The sequence below is a fragment of the Oryctolagus cuniculus genome, chromosome 12 (assembly GCF_051225735.1).
Source record: "Oryctolagus cuniculus isolate XC-2025 breed Fujian yellow rabbit chromosome 12, ASM5122573v1, whole genome shotgun sequence".
In the NCBI taxonomy this organism is placed as follows: domain Eukaryota; kingdom Metazoa; phylum Chordata; class Mammalia; order Lagomorpha; family Leporidae; genus Oryctolagus; species Oryctolagus cuniculus.
The window spans coordinates 105,500,001-105,524,651 of record NC_142878.1 but is presented as its reverse complement, the minus strand read 5'-3'; the positions used below and the strand labels follow the sequence as shown (position 1 = coordinate 105,524,651).

The window sequence follows — 24,651 nt, the reverse complement described above, 5'->3', positions numbered from 1 at the left end:
CGGAGCCAGAGCACACAGCCCTCATCTATCTGCTGTGAGAGCCCCCCTGGAGGGCCGGGGTCCGCGGAAGGAAACAGGCGTGGCTTACAACACTCTCATCCCATGGGAACCTTACAACAGTGAGACGGGAGATTGACTGATCTGGCCTGGCACTGAGCCAGTGACTCAACCCCCGCTCTCTGGGGCTCTAGCCCCAGGTCTGTTCCTGGCAGGTGCTTGGATGAGGGGGTGGGGGCCTTGCTGCTACTGTTACTGGCTGCACAGGTATTCCTGGTTGTTTTGTTTTTCTGGTGGAGGACGTGCACTTTCGGCTTAAACTCACTAGGCTGGAGCTTCAATGGGTAGGGCATCTGGATGGTGGCGCCCCCTCCTCCTCGGAGCTGGGGCCTGGCCTCACCTCTGGGGTGGAGCGCACTGGGCAAGTGCTGGGGAGAGGCCAGTGGGGACCGGCACCACTTCTCGTGGTGGGTGTAGGGTCCCAGCTGGACGTAGGTGCAGGAAGCGGCCTCGGGCAGTTCACGGAAGATAGAGTTAAAAGGTGAGTTTGTGTCGGTGCAGAGAAGTTTGTAAGCTCTGCTGTCCCCCCCCCCCCCCCCCCCCCACAATGTGCACTTTCTGTGAACTCTTTGGAGAGCCCTCGTGTGTGTGTGATAAAACACAGAACGGGGGATTCCAAAGCAGCAAAGCCAATTTCCCTGCTAGGCTCATGCAGGGTGCTCCACTCTGGGGGGGGGGGCGGGGCCAGCCCCAGGCTGGGGGCCCTGGAAGTGCCAGGGACTAGGATGACAGGTGGGAGGAGGGCCCGACCCCCTGAGGGGGGAGGTGGCCATCTGGGGGCTTCCTGCAGGGCCAGAGCAGGGGCAGGAGGAGGAAAGAGCTGTTCTCATGGCAGCAGGAGAATTCTCTCTCTGCGGTGAGGCTGGGTTCAGGGCCAGGGGCAGGTGGTTGAGTAGCAGAGGGCAGGCCGGCCGCAGCCAGGGTCCTAACACCTTGGCCCCTCTGCCAACGTTAGCCTTGGGACAGGAACTTTATCCCCACTGCCCTGTGGGAGCCCCAGCTTCCCCACAGGGAAGTGTGTGTGGGGACGGGGCTCTCGGGTGTGGGAGGACTGGGGTGCCCCTCCCGCACCCTGGGACGGTCCTCACCCTGAATCTCCACTCTGGGGGCTGCAACTCGGCTGGGCCCCACACTGCTCCGTCCAGCACGATCCTCCCTCTGCCTGGCTGGGAGCTGGTCCCCTCCCCCCCTCCCCAGCCTCAGGAAGCCTCCAGGGTATGGCAGGGCCCCGGGGAGGGCTGGTGCCGGGCCCTCACACTGCAGCCCATCTCTGACCACCTTTCCCTCCTCATTTCTCAGTCCCCGCACGGTGGAGACCCCAGGGCTCAGCCTTGGTTCTCCTTTGATCTCCTGCCCAGACCCCCTCGCCCCTGCCCAGAAGTTCCCGTCCTGTGATGCTAACTCCACTGGCAAGCTGACAGCTCCCTAACCCCCCCACCCCCACTCTCCACACCCCACTCCCTTCTTGCCTCTCCATGTGACCGTCTCATCAGCACCTCAAGTTCAAGGTGCTCCCAGGGAAGCTTCAGGACCCCATCCAGTGCGGTCCTGCCTGGTTTTTCTCCATCTCTGCTACGGGCAGCTCCACCCTGCGGCTGCTCAGCCCCAAATTTCAGATTCACCCTGGACGCTAGCGTCTCACTCCCCACACGGAGCCCATCTGGAACCCCCAAGTGCACCCAGAGTGTGAACCCCTGCAGGCCTCCCCTCCCCCCCACCCCCACTCCATGCAAAGGGGCCTCTCCCTGGCCCCTCTGCTTCTGTTCCCACAGAGATCACTTCTGGACTAAGTGAGTGGCCTTGGCCAGCGACTTGGGGCCCCTGGAACGGGCGTCCCTTGTTGGAACCTTAGGCACAAGAGGGCCTGGCACCCGGGATCTCTCTGTGGCTCCTAAAACCACAGAGGACAAGCACCCAGTCTCTGGGGGGCCCTGGCAGCTCCCTGAAGTGAGGCCCAGGAAACAGCCCCATCCCCAGCAGGGACCCCAACCCCGGGCTGGCCTGTAAGCCCCCTACAGACCCTGCAAGGGGACTTTCTTTGTGGCGAGTGGGGTAGCTGTCCCCTCCCCCCACACACCTGGGCAGGTGTGGGGACGGCGCTCACCTGGACAGCTCCTCCAGCTTGGACTTGGCGTAGTCCAGGCTGTTCCGCTCCACGTGCTCGTGAGGCGTGTGGGCCAGGAGCTCATGGAGGGTCAGGATGTACCTGGGGATCTGCAGGGATGGAGAGCAGAGGAGGGAGAGGCAGAGAGGAAGCAGGAGACAGAGAGGGATGGAGAGAGAGAGAGAGAGAGAGAGAGAGAGAGAGAGAGAGGCAGAGATGGGTCCTTCAGTCCAGAGGCTGGGGAGGCGACAGGTGCACCTGCGGCCCCGGACTCTCTGACGTGGGGGCTCGTCCAGGGTGGTGCCTGGCGGACAGGCCCGCGGGGAGCCCGCCCGCTGCCCGCCCTCGGGCACCTGGAACATGGGGTAGGTGAGGAAGGTCTCGAGCGTGCGCTCCTCGCAGTCGGGCTTGGCCTCGTAGTGCTTGAGCAGCTTGTCGAAGTCGCGGTTCTGCTTGCAGTGCGCCAGGATCTGCAGGCTGTACTGGTGATTGCGCACGAACTCCTGGTAGATGTTCAGCATGGGCAGCAGGATGTCGAAGAGGTCGGCTGCGAGGGGTGTGTGGGGCGGTCAGCGCGTGGCCAGGGCACCCGCAGCACCCTGACCCCGCCCAGTCGCTGGGACCACATCAGCTTGGAGACGCAGCTCCCGCCTGCCTGACGCGAGGGGCTGGAGCGCCAGTGAGAGGAGGTGGTCCCTACGCCCTGCCTGGGGGCAGCCGCGTCTCCCTTCACACCCAGGTGCCCAACCTGCTGGTGGCCGGTGGCCGGGGCGCTGGTGGCTGACGGCTGTCGCTCTGCGAATGGCTCTCAGCCGCAGGACGCTGCCCCACCCCATGAGCGGTCCCCGTGGGGTGTAAGGACCCCGGGGGCCAACGTGGAGTCAGCTGGGGCTTCAGCCAAGAGCAGGGTGGCTGGCTCCTCCCTGTGTCCTTTCTGCTTAGAGGAGCCACAGAAGTGACCCGTGGTGGCCACAGGTGCCTGGGCAGCTAACCTGCAGCCAGGTCTCCTCCCCTTGCCACGCCCCGCCACGCCTCGCCACGCCTCACCCTCCCGCCAGTCTCTGCTCCCACATCCTTCAGTCTCTCAGTCTGTCCTTGTGCACACTCCAGCTCCCCTGGAGGGAGGGGGAGGGCGGGGCGGGCAGGGGGCTTTCTGCCCACTCCCTGCAGGGGACACTTTCAACCTTGTGGAGAGCCCAGCCCTCTAGGGACAGGAGCTGATCTGACCTTGGGGAGAAGCTGGGGGTCTTTGATTGGACAAAGGTACAGAGGGCCTGCTCCCCACCCTGCCCCCCAAGCCCTGGGCTGGTCGTAGAGCCCCTCCTCCTCTCCCTGTGGGAGGTGGTCGGTGCCCACCTGTACCTGCCCCGTGAGGCTGGGGGTGACGACGCCCAGCTTGGCTGAGGCCGCGCTGGGTAGGGGCAGCAAAGTCTCCAGGGAGTGCAGCCGGGCAGCGCGAGGGTCCAAAGCCCTTGGGAAGCGTGCGTTAGGAAAACATGCGGTGTGCACTTCCATATTTTTTTGGGGGGGGCACCAAAATCAGCTCCTATTTTGACTTCATTTCCCAGACTTTCATTTATTTATTTATTTATTTATTTATTTATTTATTTTGACAGGCAGAGTGGACAGTGAGAGAGAGAGACAGAGAGAAAGGTCTTCCTTTGCCGTTGGTTCACCCTCCAATGGCTGCCACGGCCGGCGCACCGCGCTGATCCGATAGCAGGAGCCAGGTGCTTCTCCTGGTCTCCCATGGGGTGCAGGGCCCAAGCACTTGGGCCATCCTCCACTGCACTCCCTGGCCACAGCAGAGAGCTGGCCTGGAAGAGGGGCAACGGGACAGAATCCGGCGCCCCGACCGGGACTAGAACCCGGTGTGCCGGCGCCACAAGGTGGAGGATTAGCCTAGTGAGCTGCGGTGCCGGCCACCCAGACTTTCTGAAGGACCTCGGAGGTAGGAGAACCTCTTGTTCTAGTAATTCTGCTTTCGGAAACGTGGCCCAAGGAAACAATCCTAATATCAAGGAAACTCGCTATTAGAGGGGGTTGGTGGTTCTTTCTAATAACCAAAAACTAGGGGGCCGGCGCTGTGGCGAAGTGGGTTAAAGCTGCTGCCTGCAGTACCGGCATCCCGTATGGGTGCTGGTTTGAGTCCTGGCTGCTCTACTTCCGATCCAGCTCTCTGCTATGACCTGGGAAAGCAGTAGAAGATGGCCCAAGTCCGTGGGGCCCTGCACCCGCGTGGGAGACCTGGAAGAAGCTCCTGGCTCTTGTGGCCATGTGGGGAGTGAACCAGAGGATGGAAGAGCTGCCTCTCTCCCATCTTTCCCTCCTTCTTTAACTCTGCCTTTCAAAAAATCCCCAAAACTGGAACGTCTCCCAGAGCCGATGTGACGCAGCTCACGGGGGTGGTCTCAGGCACTGGGGCGCCGCCACACAGCCAGCAGAAGGCAAGCTTTTGGCAAAAGAAAAATCTTAGGCTGTGATGATGAAGTGAAACAAAAAAAAAAAACACCCCCCCCCCCAGCAGGATTCCGATTCTATATTCGGTATGTTTGCAATTATGTAAAATGGGCAAAATAAAAAAAATTCCAAGATCTATACAGAGAAAAAAAAAACTGGAAGAAAACACGCAGAAGCCTTTAGCATGGTTGCTGTGGGGAGTGGCATTGCGGCTGGTGTTTTTAAACGGTTTCTCCTGCTCTGAGTGTTCGAACGTTGGCAGGTGAACAAGGACAACATCGCTTCCGCCCCTGCCCAGGGCCTGGCCCCTCGGGGAGCGTCTGCGCGGGCCGGCTACTCACCCAGCACCAGCGTGGGCCAGCTGGAGATGCGAGCCTTCAGGCCTTGGTAAAAGATCTGGTGCAGGAACATGATGGTTTCGCTGCAAGAGGAAGCAGAGGGTCAACCCCGAGCAGGGGCTTCTGCCTGGGACCCCTCTTCCCCTGGGCCCCCGCGTGCTCGGGGCCCTTGGGAGGGGGGCCGTGCAGTTCTGCAGCAGCACACCCTGAAGGGGGCGCTCACAGACGTGAGCTGCGGGGAGGGTGCGATTGGCAGGGCCCGGTGCAGAATGCAAACCGTCTTGTTTCAGGAGGGCGTGGGCTTTTCTGAGCAGGGGGTCAGGTGCCACGAGGCTGGAGGAGGGGCTGCAGCCCCTGGTGCCTCTGCAAGCCTCCACCTGGGGAGGGTCCCTGAGGTACCTGGGGGGACCCTGGGCTCTGCAGAACACCAGAGAAGCCACCGATGATGGAAAAGGAGCCTGGGCTTGGGACCTGCACAGAGCTGGGCTCGAGTTCACCTGAGGACCCCTGTGGTGTCAGGTGCACAGTGGTCCCTCAGTGGATGCCGCTGGCTCCTCCTCGCCCCAAGACCACCCTGTTTTGGACCTGAAGTCAGAGAAGCCAAAGACTCAGTTTCCCTGCCATGTCCCCAGCAAGGTGGCCAGGAGCACGGCTCTCCTCCGCAATGAGGGAGTGTTCTGCAATCCATTCGTCATGTCTGCACTGACTGGGGACAGGCACCAGCACTTGAAGCCTCCGGGAGTGCCCGGCAAAGCGCAGCAGGCAGAGGGTGGGGCAAAACCTAGAGCCCTGGCTCTGTCCCTCTCGGGCCCAGCCCTCTCCGGCTTGGGCCGGCCTCGGGCAACTCATAGCCCTTGCTGGGCTCAGGGACAGAACCAGGCCAGATGCGCAGGTCCCAGGTGTGTCCTGGAGACAGACCACCTCCGCTCCCTTCCCACAGCCCTCTCGTACTCCCTCCCTGTGCCTCTCCTTGCATGTCATGGCCCTGGCCACCACCCTGCCACCTCCACCGTTGGCTCGTGTCCCCTGGTTGCGCACACCAGGGCTTCCTCCTGTCCCTTCTGCAGCCTTCACCGCTGTTGAGTGATAATTTCCTTTGTGTCTGGATCTCCCGCAGACTCTAAGCTCCTTGCAAGTGGGAGCCACAGAATACAGCTGTCTCAGCCGTGCACTGCACAACACAGGGGTCCCTTGGGTGCAGACCAAGCACCGGCAGAGTTTCCCTGTACAGGGCTTGATAATAGACAGTGTGGGCTCTGGGAGCCGTACCGTGTTCGTGTCAGCTAAGCAGTCGCAGATAAACCATGAATGAATGGGAGGGACTGTGTGCCAATAAAACTTTATTTATGGACGAAATGGGAACTTCACCTCCTTTTTCACCTGTCACAAAATAGTCTTTGGATTTTTTTTTCAATCACTTAAAAACGTCTATCTGGCGCGGCTGAGATAGGGAGGCAGAGAAGCAGCTGGGCCTCCTGGAGATAACATAGGCGACCCATAGGACACGGGTCGGGTTCCCCGACAAACAAACCCCGACCAGTTTATGGGGCCAAGGCTGACCTAGACTGGCCTCCAGCACACTGTACTCCTTAGCCTGCTCCGTGAGGCACCGCCAGCCGCAGTGACGGCAAACACAGATCCAGGTAAGGATCTGTGGATCCAGGAAGTCTCCAGCTACTTCCCAGAGAAACCAGGAATATCTCTCACCTCATTGGAATGTACTTTCTCTTCCACTGGGCCAGCCCTGCACTGTTCAACACAGCCCAGCACCGGGGCCCCTCCCCTCCATCTGTGTTTGCTTTATCAAGAAAATGCTGCTTGCTATTCGCTGTCTTGCCTTGCTCCTGGGTTCCTTCTGGAAGCAAAGTCGAGGGTCTGGCTGCTGCGGGGCTGCCCCCGTGGTCCTGCACCACCTTGGAGAGCCGGCCAGGAGACAGGCAGTGAGAGAACTCTGGACCAAATCAAGACACACACACCCCATTCAGTCCTTCTTCCATGAGTCCATCTGTCTGCCCATGGCCACTGTGTTTTCTTGTCTCATGTTTTAAAAAAGATTTATTTATTTATTTGAAAGGCAGAGTTCTGGAGAGGTAGAGAGAGAGAGAGAGAGAGAGAGAGAGAGAGAGAGACAAGTCTTCCATCTGCTGGTTCACTCCTCAAATGGCCACAATGGCTGGAGCTCTGCTGATCTGAAGCCAGGAGCCAGGAGTTTCTTCCGGGTCTCCCATATGGGTGCAGGAGCGCAAGCACTTGGGCCATCTCCACTGCTTTCCCAGGCCACAGCAGAGAGCTGGATCAGAAGTGGAGCAGCCGGGACTCGAACTGGCACCCATATGGGATGCCAGTGCTGCAGGCGGTGGCTTTATCGCTCTCTTCTCTTTTCTCCAGTTCACCACGGCCCCACCTATCTCACTTTGGGGGCCCCTCTGGGATGCTGGAGTAGCCTAGGTTGTCAGTGACTTCCTGCTGGGCCATACGCTCACTCCCCAGTGGGCATCCCAGGTGAGAGTCCATTCTTTCCATCGTGCAGAGTCCAGCGGTCCTGGACACTGCTCCACGGGAGTCCTGGGGGCACTGGTGGGGCACAAGCCACACTGAGCAGGAAGCCACTTAGGACCCTCCCCCTTCTCTCTCTCGGGTCTGGGCGACCCGGCCCTGCCCATCTTGGTTCACCCGAATCCTTCGCCGCCGTCTCCCTGGCTGCTGAGCTGTTGCTGCCTCTTCGGGGGTGACCCGAGGGTCCCTGCAAGACCTTCCCCCCTCGTTCTTCCTTTGGGGGTTCTCAGACGCCTTCTCTGCCACACCGGGGAGGGCCACTGGCCCCCTTTCTTATTTCCACCTCTTCCAGAATCTTTAAAAACATCATGGCAGGGGCGGGCGCTGTGGCACAGCGGGTTAAAGCCCTGGCCTGAAGCACCAGCAGCCCATATGGACGCCGGTTCTAGTCCTGGCTGCTCCTCTTCCTATCCAGCTCTCTGCTGTGGTCTGGGAAAGCAGTGGAAGATGGCCCAAGTCCTTGGGCCCCTGCACCCACGTGGGAGACCCGGAAGAAACTCCTGGCTCCTCACTTCAGATCAGTGCAGCTCCAGTGGTTGTGGCCATCTGGGGAGTAAACCGGTGGATAGAAGACCTCTCTCTCTCTCTCTCTCTCTCTCTCTCTCCTTCTCTCTGTCTGTAACTCTGTCTCTCAAATAATAAATAAATCTTTTTTTTTTTTTAAGACAGAGGGCCCTGTGACAGTGGACACAACACAACAGCAGCGACTTCAACGACTCACGAAGACCACGGTCAAGTATGAAGTACAAGACACAACCGAAAATGGGGCGCACTGTTGTGGAGGAGCCCCCGTTAGAGGAACCTCGGCTTCCTGGGACGACCCTAAAGAGCAAAGGGGCCTCCCTTGTTCTGTACTGCTGCCCGGCCTGAAATACAACCAGGCGCCGAGCCCGATGCTCCGGTCCAAACCTGAACATTCTCCTCGAGTAGATGTTTCGTAAGAGGGAGGGAAAGCAGGGCACTAGGACCCTGTGGCGCTGTGTCGGGACACTGGCCTGGGCAGGCAGGGTGGGGTGCGTCTGGCTCCTGTCTGGGGCCTGATGTCCCAGATGCTTCCTTCCTGGGCGCCGCTCCCAGGAGGCCCCTCCCATTTCTCCTCCACCCTCAACCTCTGAGTGGGGAGGAGACGGCGGTTCCAGCCCGGCTAGCTGTGCCCCAGGACTTTGCGCTGTCCCCTCCCCACCGTGGGCCTTTGTCCACCCGACCTGAGGACCTGCACCTGCAGTGATGGGAGGGAGCCCACGTCCAGTAGTTACTGCAGTCCCCAGTGGGGCTGGGGTCACCACCAGGGCCCACGTGCCTTTCTCTCTCGGGGAGCCACAGCCTGCAGAGCCGATGCCAACACATGGCACAGGAAAGGAAAATGGGGCTCTAGGGGAGAGACGATGAGGCCGGATTTCACTGCCACCCTGGGGTCATCCAGGCCAAGACAGGTGTGCAGGGACAGGATCTGGGTGACCCAGATCAGAGCCACCACCCTCTGATACCAAGTGTCGCCACCGTAAGTGTGGGAGGCCGCTGGAAGGAGGACCAGGCTTGCCTGGGGGGTGGCCTGTGGCAGCCCGCACCATGATGTTCAAGACTGTCTAGGACGGAAGGGGCTGAGCCCCCTGCTAGCTCCTCACCTCTGCTGAGGAGCCTTGGGGGGCATTTCCTTGACAGGGTCTCTAACATAGTTTGAGAAACCCCAAAGGGCATTTGCATGCCAGGCCTGTCCAAATAGGACTGGGAGCTCCCAACTCCCATCCTTGTGAAAGACAAGACCCAGCCCACCCGAGGCCAGACAGGAGCTGCAGCCGTGGCTTCCAAGTTCTTCCAGAGTGGGCGTGGAAGGCCTTGGCAGTCCCCTGACAACTCAACACCCCCTTCCCCCACAAAGGAACACAGCGGGGGCTACAGACCCACGCAGGGTGGAAGAGTGGCGCACAGGGCTGTGCGCCCGCCACCCGACAGCTGCTCACCCCAGCGCTCTGTTTTCCTCCCCTGCCCCGTTTCTGCTTCCTAAGCACAGGGCCTCTCGTCCACTGTGAATGCCCCCGGGGAAGGAAATCACCCAAAGCCACAAGACCAACCGTCCAGGAAGCTTTCTTAGCATGGGTACCCCAAACCCGCTTCCCTTCCCACTACACACGACGCTCACTGGTGCTCCGGGGGTCAGAGGGGTCAGCCAGGTGGGGCCTGCTGGGGTGGCTTCCCCCCTCACTCATCGAGACCTACTCATCAAGGCCGGGCGGATGGCAGGTGTTATCAAAAGTACATGGTGGGAGGGCTCTTCCCCCCAGCAGGCCGTGTGTCTGTCCCCGTACAGCATGATCTGCGGGCACCACCAGTGTGACCATCCCGGCCTACACCACGCCCGACCCTTTCTAATGCAGACAAACAACCTCTACACGGCGGGGAAGGCTCAGTGGGAGGCGTGGCTCCTAACGGAGTTTCTGTTCATCAGCTGTCAAGTCCAGCATGAAAGAAGCGAGTTGACCTTGGTGGGCACAGGAGTGGCCACTGGGTTGGCAGCTGCTCTGGGATGCATTGCTCACCAGGAATCATCTCTCTCTCTCTCTCTTTATATATATATATATATATATATATATATATATATATATATATATATCTCACTCTGGCCACGAGGGACGTTGAGGGCCAGAGCACAGGTGAGGATGCTCTTGGTCACGTGCAGACAGCTCCTGGCTGCCTGGTGGTTGTGGTTCTTGACAATGAACTTGCCTTTCACTGTCTGCTGAACCAGGTGGCATAGGTGCTGCAATGAACCACACCTGCTAGGTCTCCACTGACAACTCAGGCACAGAGGGATTAGATATTAGGGGCAGTTATCATCAAGCTAAATGGCTACGCTCTTTTGGCCAAGCAACGCCAGAAGCTAACCCCATCCGGCAAGGGGAAAAGGAGGCCCTCCCACCCGTCACCTGGCTTCGGCCCCTCCGAGGACCCCTCAGCCCAGGTCTGCTCCACCCACTTGTTAGGTGCGTCTCCTCTGGGATACAACGATTCTGCGTCTGGACGAGGGTTCCAACCACCCTGGGGACTGAAGCCGGACCCAGCTCCTGTCTTAACTGTTCCACTGCTGGGACCCTGAGACTGGGTGTCCGGAGAATTCCACGCCCTCAGTGGGCAGGGACCACAAGTCTATACGCAGCACCAAAGAAGCTGCAGGAGGCAGATCATCCCTCACCATCAGCCCCTTAAGACTGAGGGTTGGAATTCTCCCCGGGGGACTGGGACTGGCACAGGGCACGGAGCTGAGCCACCTGGAGATGACGGTTAGTTCCTACAGGACACAGGTTTGGTTCCCCTTGCTCTGGAGATGGACAGATCCCCTGCCTGGAGCATGCTCAGACCAGGATGGGGGCCACGGCTGACCTACAGCTCATTATACGCTCATTGGCATATTCATTAGCATGCTAAATGATGCATCTGCCAGCTGCCATGAGAGCAGACATCGGAGCTCATAAGGACTGCAAAGGGGTGGGGGCTGGATTCCAGGAGCCCCCACTACTTCCCAGAAAACCATGAATATTCCTCCCCCTTATCAGAATGTCCCTCCCCTTTCATTAAATAGCCCCGTGACGTTACACACGGGTCGGAGATGGTGCCACACCCCTCCGGTGGGCCCCACTGTCTGTGGAGCCTGTGTGTTTGCTTGCTCACGGAAACTCTCACCACCCACTGTTTGCTGTCCTCCAGCTTCCCCCCCGGATTCCTCCTGGAAGCAGAGTCAAGGACCTGGGTACCGGGCACAGAACCTGCAGACTCCTTGGTCCACCCAGAGTTGCAGGCAGCTGGCGTTTGAAAATACGTGAGCCCAGCTGAGCTGTCCAGGGCTTACTGGGGGCAAGGGTTGGGGGCGGGGGAAGAAATTTATTCCTCACCATTTTTTTTCAGCCTACTCTGGGTCACTAAGTCTGCAAGGCTACCTGGAGTTCCTGGGCGGGGGGGGGGGGGGTAAATGTTACTTGAGTTTATAAAAAGATAATGCTAATTTCCTTTGTTCTGATCAATGCATCTGATGATAAAAACTGCCCAACACATTACTAGCAAGCGGCCTTGTGAGGCTCAGAGGTTTGATCTTTATGTCTCACGGGGCCAGAAGCTGCCCCCTCCTCCCTTCTCTCTCTGCATCCCCGACTCTGAGGCTTCATCCACGTCCATGGTGTCAGCCCTGCCCCCACCATCCCCCTCCCCCGCAAGGGCTTCCAGCCTCTTCAGCCTGAGACTCAGACCCAGGTCTGACCACTCCTGTGGCCTCTCCTGCAGGGTGGAAACCCTCAAATCCCCGCCCCCCCCACCAACACACACCCCTGGCCGGGAGGGGGAGCACAGCTGGACACCGGGAAGGGGACCCTGCTCCTGCAAACCCAGGCTTGTGTGGCTTAGCGGAATGACTGGATGCTGAATATTTCACTAGTTTATTTGAGAGACAGAAACAGGCAGAGAAAGCGCTCCCCCGTCTGCTGGTTCATCCCTCTCCCAAATGCTTGCAACAACTGGAGGGGCTGAAGACAGGAGGCAGGAACTCAACCCAGATCTCCTAAGTGGGTGGCAGGGACCCCGCTACTTGAGCCATCGCCGCCCCCTCCCAGGATGCACACGAGCAGGAAGCTGGAACCGGGAGCAGTCGGGACCCGGAGGCAGGTGTTGTAATGTGGAAGGCAGATGCCCCAGCTGGGATCCTAAGTACAGACCAAGGGGAGTCCTGCCTCTGAGGAAGGAAATGCAGTTGGCTGAGCATCTAGGGGCACACAAAGACTTACTTTAATTCCCAGCGGAGGCGCATTAGTAAATAACAATCTGTTTGTATGTCTTCATTTCGGTTGCTTTTATGCAGTTTATACAATTTCCTCGCCCACCAAATAGCTTATTGAAACCACTTCCTAAGGAAGCTCTCTTAAGAACAGGCTGACAGAATAGCAGCTGTCAGCTCTGTCTCCCGTGATCAGCGCCTGGAGCCATCATCTGGGACAGCCGCCTGCTGCTATCGGGGAGCGGCCAGAACTCGAGGGAGCCCGGGAGCTCTGAACGTGAACTTGGCCTGCAGGTCACCGTGACGGCATCAAGATGGATTGCCGCATGTTTTATTTGTGTTCTTGGAGGTTGATTTGTGCTGTGGTTTGCATATGGCTGGTCCCCACCCAAACCCGTGTTGAAGCCGCCTGGTGCCCAATGGAATGGTGTCCAGAGGTTGTGGCTCCTTTAAGAGGCGTCGCCTAGCAGGTGGTGGCTGGAGAAGGGAAAGGATTGATGCTGGTCTTTTTGGGTGGGTTAGGTCTCGCTGGAGAGAGTGAGCTCACAGAGGCACACTTGGTCTCTCCTCCTCTCGCGCCCTGGGACCCCTCTCTCCCTTGCGCATGCTCTGCTGTGCCAAAACCGATCTCTTTTCTAGATGAAATCCCAGCCACAGGGATTTTGCTCCAGCAACACAAGACAGACTAGGAAGACAGCCCGGAACTCTTTAACACTGACACCGGGGTGGGGATGGGGCGGGCATCTGGCGTGGCGGTGAAGACCCTGGTTGGGTGCTTGTGTGCTGTACTAGAGAGCCTGGGTCCCGCCCCAGCTGCGACCCAGCAGTGCAGGCCCTGGGAGGCAGCGGCGCTAGCTCAAGCGACACCCGTGGGGGACCTGGGTTGAGTTTCTGGCTCCCAGCTTTGCCCCTTCCCCAGCCAGCACTATGTGGGGGGTGAACCCGTGAATGCCTGTCTCTGTCTCTCTGCCTCTCAAATAATAATTAATAATAAAACTTTATATAAAAAAGTCAAATACTGTACAACTTCAAACAGACAAAAATACTGGACTCAGGCTTCCTGAACTGTGTCACCACTAACATCGCGGCTGGAATGAGTCTTGGTCGGAAGGGCATTTAGCAGTGACCTTGACCTTGACCTCCACGGCAGAGGCCGATAGCGACTTCCTCCAACCATGGCTAAGGGTCGCCACGGGGGGGCCTGCTTGGTTGGGGGGGCGGGGGAATGGTCCCGGCTGGTGGCTCTGAGCCTGGCACTCACCTGTTCAGGAAGATGCTGCTGACGTCGTCGTGGGTGATGGGCGGCTTCTTGGAGCTGGCGGCCATGCGCAGTGGACGCAGGAAGTTGTTGACCAGGATGTGCAGCTGCTGCACGTACTCGGCCTCGGCCTCCAGCATGCTGAACACCACCTGGTTCCTCTTGCGCATGCTGTCTGCGTGCGGGGACCGGATGTAGTCCTGGATGATCGTCTTCCACTTCCGCCGGCACAGCCAGCCCCGCAGGAAGCTTTGCACCTGGGGTCGGGGCGGGGAGGGAGAGGCCCTGGTTAGCCAGCCGTGGCCGCTCTGTACCAGCGCCCTGTGGGGCGAGGGCTGAGGTTCTGCCATCCCCGTGCTGGGCGTCCCTCAGGCTGTGTGTCCCTCAGGCTCAGACATGGGTGGGCTTGGCTCCGGCCCTGCGGTCCCTCTGAGCCAGTTTTCCCATGGAGATGCGGACATGATGGCAGGACTCAGTGTGGCTCCCGGCCAGAGCTGGCCTCTCTCAAAAGCTTGTCCGGGATGGAGGAGCCAGGCGGTGCGCACCTGGTCTTGGCTCAGGATTTGCCCCGGAGCCCAGCAGCTTCCACAGCAGCTCATCTGGATAGAGGGGTGATTATCGACCAGGACAGAAGGCGGCAAATCAGCTAAGCACAGCCTTGGGCCCTCTTGGGCAGCTCCTGGGGAGGCGAGTGTGGGCGCTCGACCATGGAGTTGGGCTGCCTGGAGGAGCCTTGTGTCACCCGGGACTTGGTGGAGGGCCTGCTCAGGATCCGAGTGAGGGCCCCCCTGGTTCCCTGTGTTCTTGCTACTGAGCAAGCTCCGTCCGCAGTTGGGGGGGACACTGGCACCTGGAGCAAGGGTGCTGGCTGGGCTCCAGCCACAGGGCTCATCAAAAATACCCGCAACTGGGCACAAGTGGCAGGCACAGCCGTCCCGGTGCAGGGCTGTGTGCTGTGGCGATGGGAGACCCAACCGCAGCCCAGCAGCTGTCACTGAAGACAAGAGGGGCTTTCCGCAAGGTGCCAGGAGGTGGGGCTCAGCTGGTCTGCAATGGCCAGGATAGCTGCTTAAGGTGCCAGGGGCACACGGCATGGCCCTGCCTGCATGGGTGGGGCAGGAGTGGCAAATCCTGATGCCTGTGGGCATGCAGGTCCCGCATATGTAGGCAGCCAGCCCCTCTCGCCTGGGGCCGTGTCACCACGGGTGGGAGGTGGGCTGGGGTGCCCGGCCTTCTGTCTCTCCAGGATGGCGCAGGGCACGGGGACAGGATTTGAAAGTCACTCTGCAAACACTTAGCTGTGTGCCCTTGGGCCAGTTACTTTGCCTCTTTGTCTGGGCTTCCCAGAGTGCAAAAGGGAGACACGGATAAAACCCCAGAGTGTTTTAGTGAGGGTGAAATTGGTCTGTGTCAGGCTCCCGGAATAGCATGTGGCAGTAGAAGGTGGTTAATGAACTTGGCTGTTTCTATTTTTGAGAAACCAAAAGTCCTAATTTTTGGGTGGAGCCTTTGGATTTGAAAGCACAGGCTCACAAGAGAACTCGGCCGAGTGCCCATGATCACCTCCGTGTGGCATGGGGGAGAGGTGTGAGCAGGTGCCAGGGCTCCGAAGCTGCCCCAGAGGCCCGGGTCTGCTAGGCCACACACACAAGCCGTGCATTCCCCCTCTGCCCTGGCTCCACGGGGGCCTTTGGTGCTGTCACCACGGGGACACACCTGGTACCTGCTGAGAGGTGACCCCTGTGGGCCCTAGCAGGGCAAAGGCAGTGGGTCTGACTATGGGGTCTTGAAGGCCAGAATCCCATGCTGAGGTCTTCTGGGGATGCAAGGGGCAGTTGTGAGAGGTGGTGGTGTAGGTGGTGGTGGCGTGGGGGTATGCAGGGGGTGACAGCCGGGAAGTGGCCGGGGGTGCAGATCTGGGCACTGCTTCGTGGCTCTGTGAAGAGAGCTGTCAGCTGGGAGGCCAAGGCCCGCCCTGGCTCTGTCCACTCCTTTTGCTATCGGAACCTCAGTTTTCTTATCTGTAACATGGGAATGATGAGGTGCCATTCAGGGGCGAGGGGCAGTCTTGGGAGCTGGGGAGGGTGCATGCGTGGGGTGACCCTGGGGACAGTGGGATAGCAGGTGGACACGCAAAGAGGGCCCCTGCAGCGGGATGGTGCAGACCTTCTTAATCTTCTTGATGTCACTGTCCTCGTCGTTGGGGGTGACGGTCTGGGTGGACTGGATGCGTTCGTTGTCCTTGAGCAGGGACGCGATCTGCAACAGAAAGGCAGGTTGGCCGCCGGCCAGGAGGGGCGCCCGCACTGGCCATCCAGCGCCCGGTGCAGTCCCCTGCCGGAGACACACATCCGGGTCACAGGAGCAGACACGCCCCTCGACAGAGAGTGCCGCCCTGGAGAGACCTGTCCCTGCCACATCCCGGGCCAGCAAGACCGGGTGCTCGCGGGACCCTGGACAGGGCCCTTCTGCTCCGGGGGCTTCTGCAGGTGCCTCGTTTGGAATCTGAGGGCCTTGTCTTCAACCTGTGACTCTCCATCCTACTCCCCAAGCTGCCACACCTTTTTATATTCAATTTTCATTGTAGGAAAATACAGGCACCATGAAATGGATCAGCTGAGCATTTCCAAGTGTGCACCCCATGGGCGTTAGACACATTCGTGTTGGCATAAAACCAGGTCCAGCCTGCACCTCCTCAACTCCTCTCTGTGGGAACTGAGAGGAACTGAGACTGTCCCATGCCCCGGAGCGCCACACCCCTCACTCCCTGGCCACCACCACCCTACTTCTGTCTCCGTGAATGTGACGGCTCTGGGGACTTGCTATCTGGGGAACCTCACAGGTGCACTTGCCCTCCTTAGTGGAATGTCCTCCAGGGGCAGGTGTCACCTTCCCCTTCCTGTTGAAGGCTGAGTAATATTCCACTCGGCGTCTCCACTGCCTTTTATCTGTTCATCTGCTCTGGGACATCTGGGTTCTCCCTACAGCTCTTCAAGCCAAACCACCCCAGATAGAAACCAGATCCGAGCAGGCTGTGCCCTCCCCAGGTAGCCCTAGAAATCTCTTCAGAGCACATCCTGGAACCTAATGGCCCAGACGAATGGAGCAAACATTCACGATGCTCTAAAAAAACCCTCCATTTGTCTAATGTCACAGAAGCTGGCAGAGCTACAAGAACCAAACCAGGACACCTGCAGCCGTGCTGTGCGATCAGGCCGGTGTGTGCCCTCCTGGGCAGGGTGCAGCTGCTCCCTGTCCTGCGGGTCCCCCCCGCGGTGCCAGGCACTTTCCCCTTGAAATGCTGGCATCGCGTCTCTCCTCCATGTTGGGGGAGCGCCGGGTGAGACGGGGCCACAGCCACTTGCTTCCTTAATGGGCTCACTGTGGCTTAGCCAGGCTGCACTTGATGCATGGTTGTTGGCTACACATGTAAGCGACTTTTGCAAAAAAAGAAATCGAGGCATAGCAGGCAGCGAGAGCAGGGGCCGAGGACGGCAAGGGGGTCAGGAAGTCCCGGGTGTCTCAGGATAATAGCAAACGCTGCCTCTCCAAGACTCGCGGCTGGGTTGTCTCAAGGTCACTGGCGGAGCCGGGATGAATGGGCTCTCACGGCTGAGCGCGTGCAGCACTTTGAAAGCAAAATGGAGCAGTTACCTGCTCTCCACTCCTGCCTGCTAAAATTACGTCTGTGCTGGAAGTGCCGCGGAAAATACCCGAGACGGAGCCGGCGTGGAGAGCATCTTCCTTTTATTATTCCGCTTCCGACTTCCCCTCCCTGCTCATGGAGCTCCCCCGAGAATACTCGCACAGTGAAATACGATGACTTTGTCAGTAGTGTACGGGGTCAAGGCGTGTGCGCGCGCACACACACACACACACACACACGCATGCGGCATCTTTACCTGCCCTGCGCTGTTTCGCTGGCTTTGCCTGTTTGGGGGTTTGCACAAAGCTCTCCCTGCCTTTTCTCTTGGGAGTGCTGTGTGTGTGTGTGTGCGCGTGCTGGGAGGAGGGAAGGAGGGAGTCGGTATTTAACACTGACCGTGTGCTTCTCGGAGACAGGCATTCCGGGACACGCACTCAGCAGGGACCAGGGCAAAAAAATAGATGCAATTAGGTCAGACAACCATGTTGCATGCACAGGCGGCCCTGGCAGCCCGAGAGCCTTTATTTAAGGAGCAGGCTGGGTGGGCAAAACTCCCCAGGGTGAGGAGCCGGGGGATCCTGCAGAAGTCTTGAGGGGAGGATGGTGGGGGCACTGGGCTCGGTGGGCTCCCGGGGACAGTCTTTCCTTAACTCTGGCAGCTCCCATCTGGCAATGGATTTGCTCTGGCCCCTGCTCTGTCTGGGGGCTGTCCAGGCCCTGCTTGGCTGACGCGCGCTCAACCATGGCCAGAGGAGCTGGCCCTCTGGCACGCTGCCCGACCCTGCACCTGGTGCCCCCGCCGGCCCCTGCCCACCTGCCACCTGCACACTGGCTTTGTCTGCCCATAGAGGCGAGCTCTTTGTGGACCAGAGCCCTCGGGGCTCTGGGCACTGGCTGCTGGCCCATCCTGCCCCATCCTTTGGCCCTCTCTGGGGGATACCTTCTTTAATCCAGAATGCATTTTGGCAGGGCAGGAATCGATGGTGGAATTCATCCGGGTGTTTTTCTATCTGCAAGCAGCCAGGGGCCTCTGCATTTCTTGCTTTTCACACAGCTGCCACGCGACTCAACCCTCTCTCCTTCCTTCTCGCTTCCCTCTGGCCCCTTCCAAGCCCAAGAGGGGCCATCTCTGTGTCCCCCTGGGCCACCTCCATGGGCACATCCTGACGGTGCCTCTGTGTGGGGCACACGTGGGGCACTGGGGGCCCCGGGCAGTGGATGGTCAGCTTGACCTCTTCCCTAGAGGAGCGTCCGGCTGGAGAAGGGGGTCACAGCGTGGGAGGGCTTCCCCCCGGCCTTGGCAAGGGCTTTCCAGAAGCTGCTTCGAGGACAAACATGAGTCCTCCAGGTGGACTCTAGGGGGAGGGGTTCGAGTGGAGGGAGTGATGTGAACACAGGTGCAGGGCTGGGTGCCAGAGCACAGGTGCTTGGGGGTGGGGTGTGTGTGGTAGGGGGAGAGATGGGAAGCAGGGCCCCAGGCCTGGAGGGAGGTGATGGCTGGGGAGGGGTCAAGGTCACCCGTCGGACTTCCCCCAGGACGGGCTCCCTTTACCTAAGAGTCCAAGGCTAAGTTTTTTTTTTTTTTTTGGACAGGCAGAGTAGACAGTGAGAGAGAGAGAGAGACAGAGAGAAAGGTCTTCCTTTGCCGTTGGTTCACCCTCCAATGGCTGCCGCAGCCGGCGCACCACGCTGATCTGATGGCAGGAGCCAGGTACTTCTCCTGGTCTCCCATGGGGTGCAGGGCCCAAGCACTTGGGCCATCCTCCACTGCACTCCCGGGCCACAGCAGAGAGCTGGCCTGGAAGAGGGGCAACCGGGACAGAATCCGGCGCCCCAACCGGGACTAGAACCTGGTGTGCCGGCGCCGCAAGGAGGAGGATTAGCCTAGTGAGCCGCGGCGCCGGCCCCAAGGCTAAGTTTTTATTTGCCACCACCGAGATCTCTGCCCATGCTTCCCGGGCTGCTCTTCTAGGAGGCTGAGTGTTTCCAAGCCAATAAAACATCCTGACCATCTGTGGGCGCCTGCCCCGCCCTGGGCGCCTGTCTCCTTCCCTCTCCAAATGTACGCCAGTCCCGAGTAAGAGAACATGGCGGAAAGAGCCCAGCCAGGCGTCCTCGGGGAAGGCGGGCTTCCTCTCCCGGTGACTGCGCCCTGGGTCTTAGGGGGCTCCTTGATGGGGCTCTTGGCGGGGGGTCAAAGCGCTTCTGTCGCTGTCTTGACCTTAAGGGCCGCACCTGCTTGTTCCAGCTCAGCTCCTGGTTCCAGCCTCTTGCTAATGCATACACCAGGGGGCTGCAGGGGGCAGCTTCAGTAATTGGGTTTCTGCACCCACCTTGTGTGGGAGACCTGGACGGAATTCTGAGCTCCTCGCTTTGGCCTGGCCCAGCTCTGCTGCTGTGGGCATTTGGGGAGTGAACCAGCAGATCTCCAATTTTTTTTAAAAGAAGGAAAGAAGTGGCCGATGCTGAAGACTGGATCTTTGATCTGTAGCACTTGCCAGTGCCCGTGGGGCAAACACCCTGACCTTGGCCCGTTACATGCTACAGCAGGTCAAATATGTGGCTGGTAAATTTCTCAGAAATTCAACAAGCGGCTCCTACAGGCTTGCCTGGGCCAGCTGCAGCAGCACACGGGATACGAGGGAAGGAGATGGCGAATGGCATGTGGAGCGACAGCAGAGGCCATGCCAGGGCGTGGACATCCGCTGCCCTCCGTCTTAGTGGCAGAATCTCTAAAGCTTCCAGAAGGCCCATTTCACACATCAGCCTGTGTCCCGGGGCTGGGCCTGCAGGGAGGAGCCACATGGCCCCGTCCTTGGGCTTCTGGGGCTGCTCGTTACGGTGGCACAGCTCAGCACAGCCTGACAGACACTGCAGTAGCCACCTGTGACCAGGGGCAGGGAGGCTGGGGGAGATGGCTGCTGGGGGCCGGGATGTGACAGGTGTGAGAAGTCCCTAGGGCAGGTGGCTGGGGGCTGCAGGGCCCTGGAAATCCCGGGAGTCTTGGGGAAACGGTGTGAGGAGCTGTTCCAGGAAAGGCGGGGTGAGAGAGCTGCCATGCTGGGGGATTCTATCTCCCAGCCCCTCTCCCTGGGTGGGGGGAGGAGGAGGCGGGAGCGGGTGTCAAGGAGCTGAGCTGGGAGACCCGCCGCTGGGGGGAGCCCGAGTGCCTTCCTTTCTGGGCACCGCCGTGTCCTCGGACGGCTCCTGCCTCCGACGCGGCCCTGCGCCTCCTGCCCACCTGGCTGGCGGCTGCCCCTCTCAGACACAAGCTCCATCTCTGCCTTCTTGGAGCCCCTCAGAGCCAACAGGTGCCCTGGATCCCACCGTGTGTGTGTGCGTGTGTGTGTGTGTGGTGTGTGGTGTGTGTGGTGCGTGTGTGTGTGGTGTGTGTGGTGTGTGTGTGTGTGGTGTGTGTGGTGTGTGTGTGGTGTGTGGTGTGTGTGTGTGTGTGGTATGTGTGTGTGGTGTGTGTGTGTGTGTGGTGTGTGTGTGTGTGGTGTGGGGTTGTGTGTGTGTGGTGTGTGTGTGTGGTGTGTGGTGTGTGTGTATGTGTGTGTGTGTGGTATGTGTGTGTGGTGCGTGTGTGTGTGTGTGGTGTGTGGTGTGTGTGTGGTGTGTGGTGTGTGGTGTGTGTGTGTGTGTGTGTGTGGTGTGTGGTGTGTGTGTATGTGTGTGTGTGTGGTGTGTGTGTATGTGTGTGTGTGTGGTATGTGTGTGTGGTGTGTGGTGTGTGTGTATGTGTGTGTGTGTGGTGTGTGGTGTGTGTGTGGTATGTGTGTGTGTGGTGTGGGGTTGTGTGTGTGTGGTGTGTGTGTGTATGTGTGTGTGTGTGTGGTATGTGGTGTGTGTGTATGTGTGTGTGTGTGGTGTGTGTGTGTGGTGTGTGGTGCGTGTGTGTGTGTGTGTGGTATGTGTGTGTGTGTGTGGTGCGTGTGTGTGTGGTGTGTGTGTATGTGTGTGTGTATGTGTGTGTGTGTGTGGTGTGTGGTGCATGTGTGTGTGTGGTGCATGTGTGTGTGGTGTGTGTGTGTATTTGTGTGTGTGTGTGGTGTGTGGTGCATGTGTGTGGTGTGTGTGTGGTGTGTGGTGCGTGTGTGTGTGTGGTGCATGTGTGTGTGGTGTGTGTGTGTGTGTGGTGCGTGTGTGTGTGTATGTGTGTGTGTGGTGTGTGTGTGTGTGGTGTGTGTGTGTGTGTGGAGAGAGAGAGAGGCAAATAGAGCGACAAGCTTCCCTAGGCTGATCTTCGGTCTAAAGTCATCTTTAAAAGCCTCTTTTGCCCAGGGGGCAGTGCACTCAACTGAAACCCATGCTCCAGATTCCGGTCAGCTAGGGCTCTGCTGCGGCCTGGAGTTCTGAGACGCACATGCACACACGCTGACCCGCTGCTGCCCGCTCCCCGGCGCCACAGCAGGCTCGGCCCACGGCGCCCAGAGCCCCTCCCCGGCCCACAGCCTCCTGAGACCCTGCAAGACAGGTGGAACCCAAACCCTCCGGGGCTGTGAACGACTCGCCTCCTGTCTCGGGTTCACACGGCCGGCTTCATCACGGCCCTGATCCACGCTGTCCTGCACCCCAGCAGGTACAGGACAGGTGGAGCCGGCTCTCAGGTGGGGGACAGGGTATGGGACGTCAGAGGGCAGGGCCCTGGCCTGGAGACCCCCAGGAGGCGACTTTGCACTCAATGGGGCTTCACCAGGTGGAGTGAGTGGAGAAGGGATGAGAGGGCATTGCAAACAATCCACCAGCATGTGCAAGGGCCAGGAGGTAGGACGACGCACAGCGACAGAACAGGGCGACCTGCGCGTCTGGAGAGGAGGAGCAGACGAGGTGAGCAGGTGGGTGGTCTCGGCTTTGAGTGAATGAATGAATGAATGAATGAATGCCTCTTGGAGCCCCTGGCTCGGGAAGCTTGCAGCCTGGTACCGGGGCTCAGTGTGCATTCAGGGATCCAGGACAGATCTTGGCATTGACCCCAGGGTGAACCAGGTGGGCTGTGGAGGAGGCTCCAGGAGCTGTGGGAAGAGGCTCTGAGCCGGGAGGTGGGGGTGGGGGATGATGGACAAGCAGACAGGAGACCTGAGGGGTTTCTACTGCGTGAGCTTGGACAGGTGTCGTGGGCTCCCTGAGCCTGGGTGAGCCAGCCCCTCCGGGTGGTCGTGGGGCCTGGCTAAGGGCGCATGTCTGGCAGTGCCTGCTCCGGGGCTACATCTGGGGTCTTGTTAGACCTGAACTTGCATGTGGCTGTGACTGGGAGTTCAGGGTGACGCCGCTGCAGGACCAGGTGGAACTGGGGGCTCTGGGTCTCGTGAACAGAGCTGATGTATCGGGTCCCACCTCCCTCTCTGAAGCGAGCTTCCTAAGTGCCATGTGACCAGACCACAGCACACACCCCCGGGGCCTGTGGGGTCCTACCTCACCTCCCTCTCTGAAGCGAGCTTCCTAAGTGCCATGTGACCAGACCACAGCACACACCCCCGGGGCCTGTGGGGTCCTACCTCTCGCTGCCTCCTCCTCTCCCTGGACGGGTTCCCCACACCCTGGCACCTGGGGCCCCAGGACCTCTGCTACCTCTGCCAGGGGAGCACCCACACTGCCCCTCCCCTGGAGAGGGGGCTCCAGCAGCCAGAGCCCAGCTCGGCCAGCCTGGTATCCGTCTCACACGTGAAGAAACAGGCCCAGACAAGTCGGCGACCCGCTCCAGATGCTACGGCAGAGGCGCCATGGCAACCCGTCTGAGCACAGGACCCTGCCCTCAGCACCATGCTGGGCGCCCTCCCCTCCCCCACTGCGCCCCATCCCGGAAGCTCCCCGCCCGCGGCCACCTCTGCCTTCAGCCGCTCGATCTCGATCTCTCCGTCCTCGATCTGCTGCCGGAGCTGCTTGGCCACCGTCTTCTCCGTCTCCACGATCTGCAGCAGGTGCAGGTACTTCTGCATCAGCGCTTCGTGCTCCGTGGCCAGGGTCCTGTAGCTGTGGACAGGCAGACGGGAGGTGTGGCGGGTGCGAGGCTGCCCCCTGGTGGCTGCTGCCGCCCCTGCCCTCCCCAAACCCCGGTCCCACGCTCTGATGGCTCCAGCGGGGCCCCGTGGGCATTCTCTCTCCCTGTGTCTCACTCTTGTGCACACACCACTCTCCTGCCGGGTCTTTGCACAGCGAGGACCACGCCATCTCCTCCCTGCCTCCCTGGATTAACCCCATCCTCTCTCTTAGGCCAGCTGCAAAGCCACCCCCAGGAAGCCCTCCCTGGTAGCCCCTGGTCTTGATGGGGGTCCCTACAGCACCCAGGCTCCCACGTCTCCAGGTGCTGCCACTGCCTAGGCTGAGTCAATGCTGTTTGCTCCTGCATCCCCAGAGCCTGACACCATGTCTGGCAGGTGCAGGTGTGTGGTGAACATTTGTGGGGAAGGTTTGGCATCCTTGGGTGTGTCTGTCCCCAAAATTGGCCCAAGGCCCTCAATTCTCCCTCACCCTGTCCCCCCACTCCCCTCTCCGCTCTGTGCCCTGTCCCAGGACCACCTGGGAGCCCCGCCCATATCTCTGGCTGTTGGCACCACCCAAGCCCCGTCCCTGGGTCTGTCCTCGGCCACAGGGCCCTCTGCCCCCCACCCTCCCTCTGGGGGCCTCTGAGCACCCAGCAGTGCCCGCCCAGCTGCTGCAGGCGTCTCCCGCCTTCCTGCTCCCATTCCTGATTGTGCTCTTCCTGCTTGCTGGTAGTGGTGGTGGTGGTGGTGGGGTCCCGCCATGTCCTGCCTGGGCCCCAGCACAGCCTCACTCGGGGCCCAGCTCATGAGAGGCCTCACCCTCTGACCTGGTCTGTCTGGGCTCAGTCCCAGCACCCCTCCACCCCGAGGGGCCCTTTACCAAGGTGTGCCTCGGTTTCTCATCTGTAGAATGGGGAGGAAACCAGCAGCCACCCTGGAGCGTTGCTGCGAGGGCTGACTCAGCAGCAGCCCAGGGGGAGTCGAGGATGTGTTGGGCACATGTTGGCTGGAACACCCCTGGGCCCCCTCCCTCCCTGCTCTGTCCCTGCCCAAGCCCAGGGACCTGCCCTCCCCCGTCCCCAAGGCCTTTGCTCCTCCTCTCTAGGAGTTCTTGCCCCTGCCGCACACCCACCCAGGCCGACAGAAAGATGCACACGGCACCAAGCTGTCCCCTCCGTTCCCCAGACACCCCGCCCCCACCCCACCCAGCAGTGACCCCTTTGCAGGAAGGGCAGCCTCTATCATGTACCCGTCTTCTCTCCTCCCATTGGCATCAGACGTTTGCCCCCTGGCACCCACAGGACCTGGTCCCTCCCTGGGCCACCTGCTCTCTCCCATCGGCCCAATGGAGAGGCGCGTTGGCCATTCCTGGCGTGAGCTTCCCGCCAACCAGGACACGGTGCATTCCTGGGGGCCACGTGCGGGATGCCGGCTTCTGTCACGGATGCGGGAGCCGCGTTGCTCAAGCTCACGCAGCCTCCGTGGTTCT

At 60.0% G+C, this 24,651-nt stretch overlaps 1 protein-coding gene across 1 annotated transcript in view; it reads right to left on the bottom strand.

Annotated features, from left to right (window-relative positions):
• RASGRF1 (Ras protein specific guanine nucleotide releasing factor 1) overlaps window positions 1-24,651 on the bottom strand; it is a 98,176-nt gene that overhangs the window by 43,402 nt on the left and 30,123 nt on the right. Inside the window, exons 3-8 of the mRNA XM_051834573.3 lie at window positions 23,004-23,151; window positions 15,699-15,791; window positions 13,536-13,789; window positions 4,963-5,042; window positions 2,515-2,708; window positions 2,162-2,271 (exon numbers count right to left, since the gene is read on the bottom strand). Coding sequence (XP_051690533.1) covers window positions 2,162-2,271; window positions 2,515-2,708; window positions 4,963-5,042; window positions 13,536-13,789; window positions 15,699-15,791; window positions 23,004-23,151 — 879 coding nt within the window. The remainder of the gene's footprint in view (window positions 1-2,161; window positions 2,272-2,514; window positions 2,709-4,962; window positions 5,043-13,535; window positions 13,790-15,698; window positions 15,792-23,003; window positions 23,152-24,651) is intronic.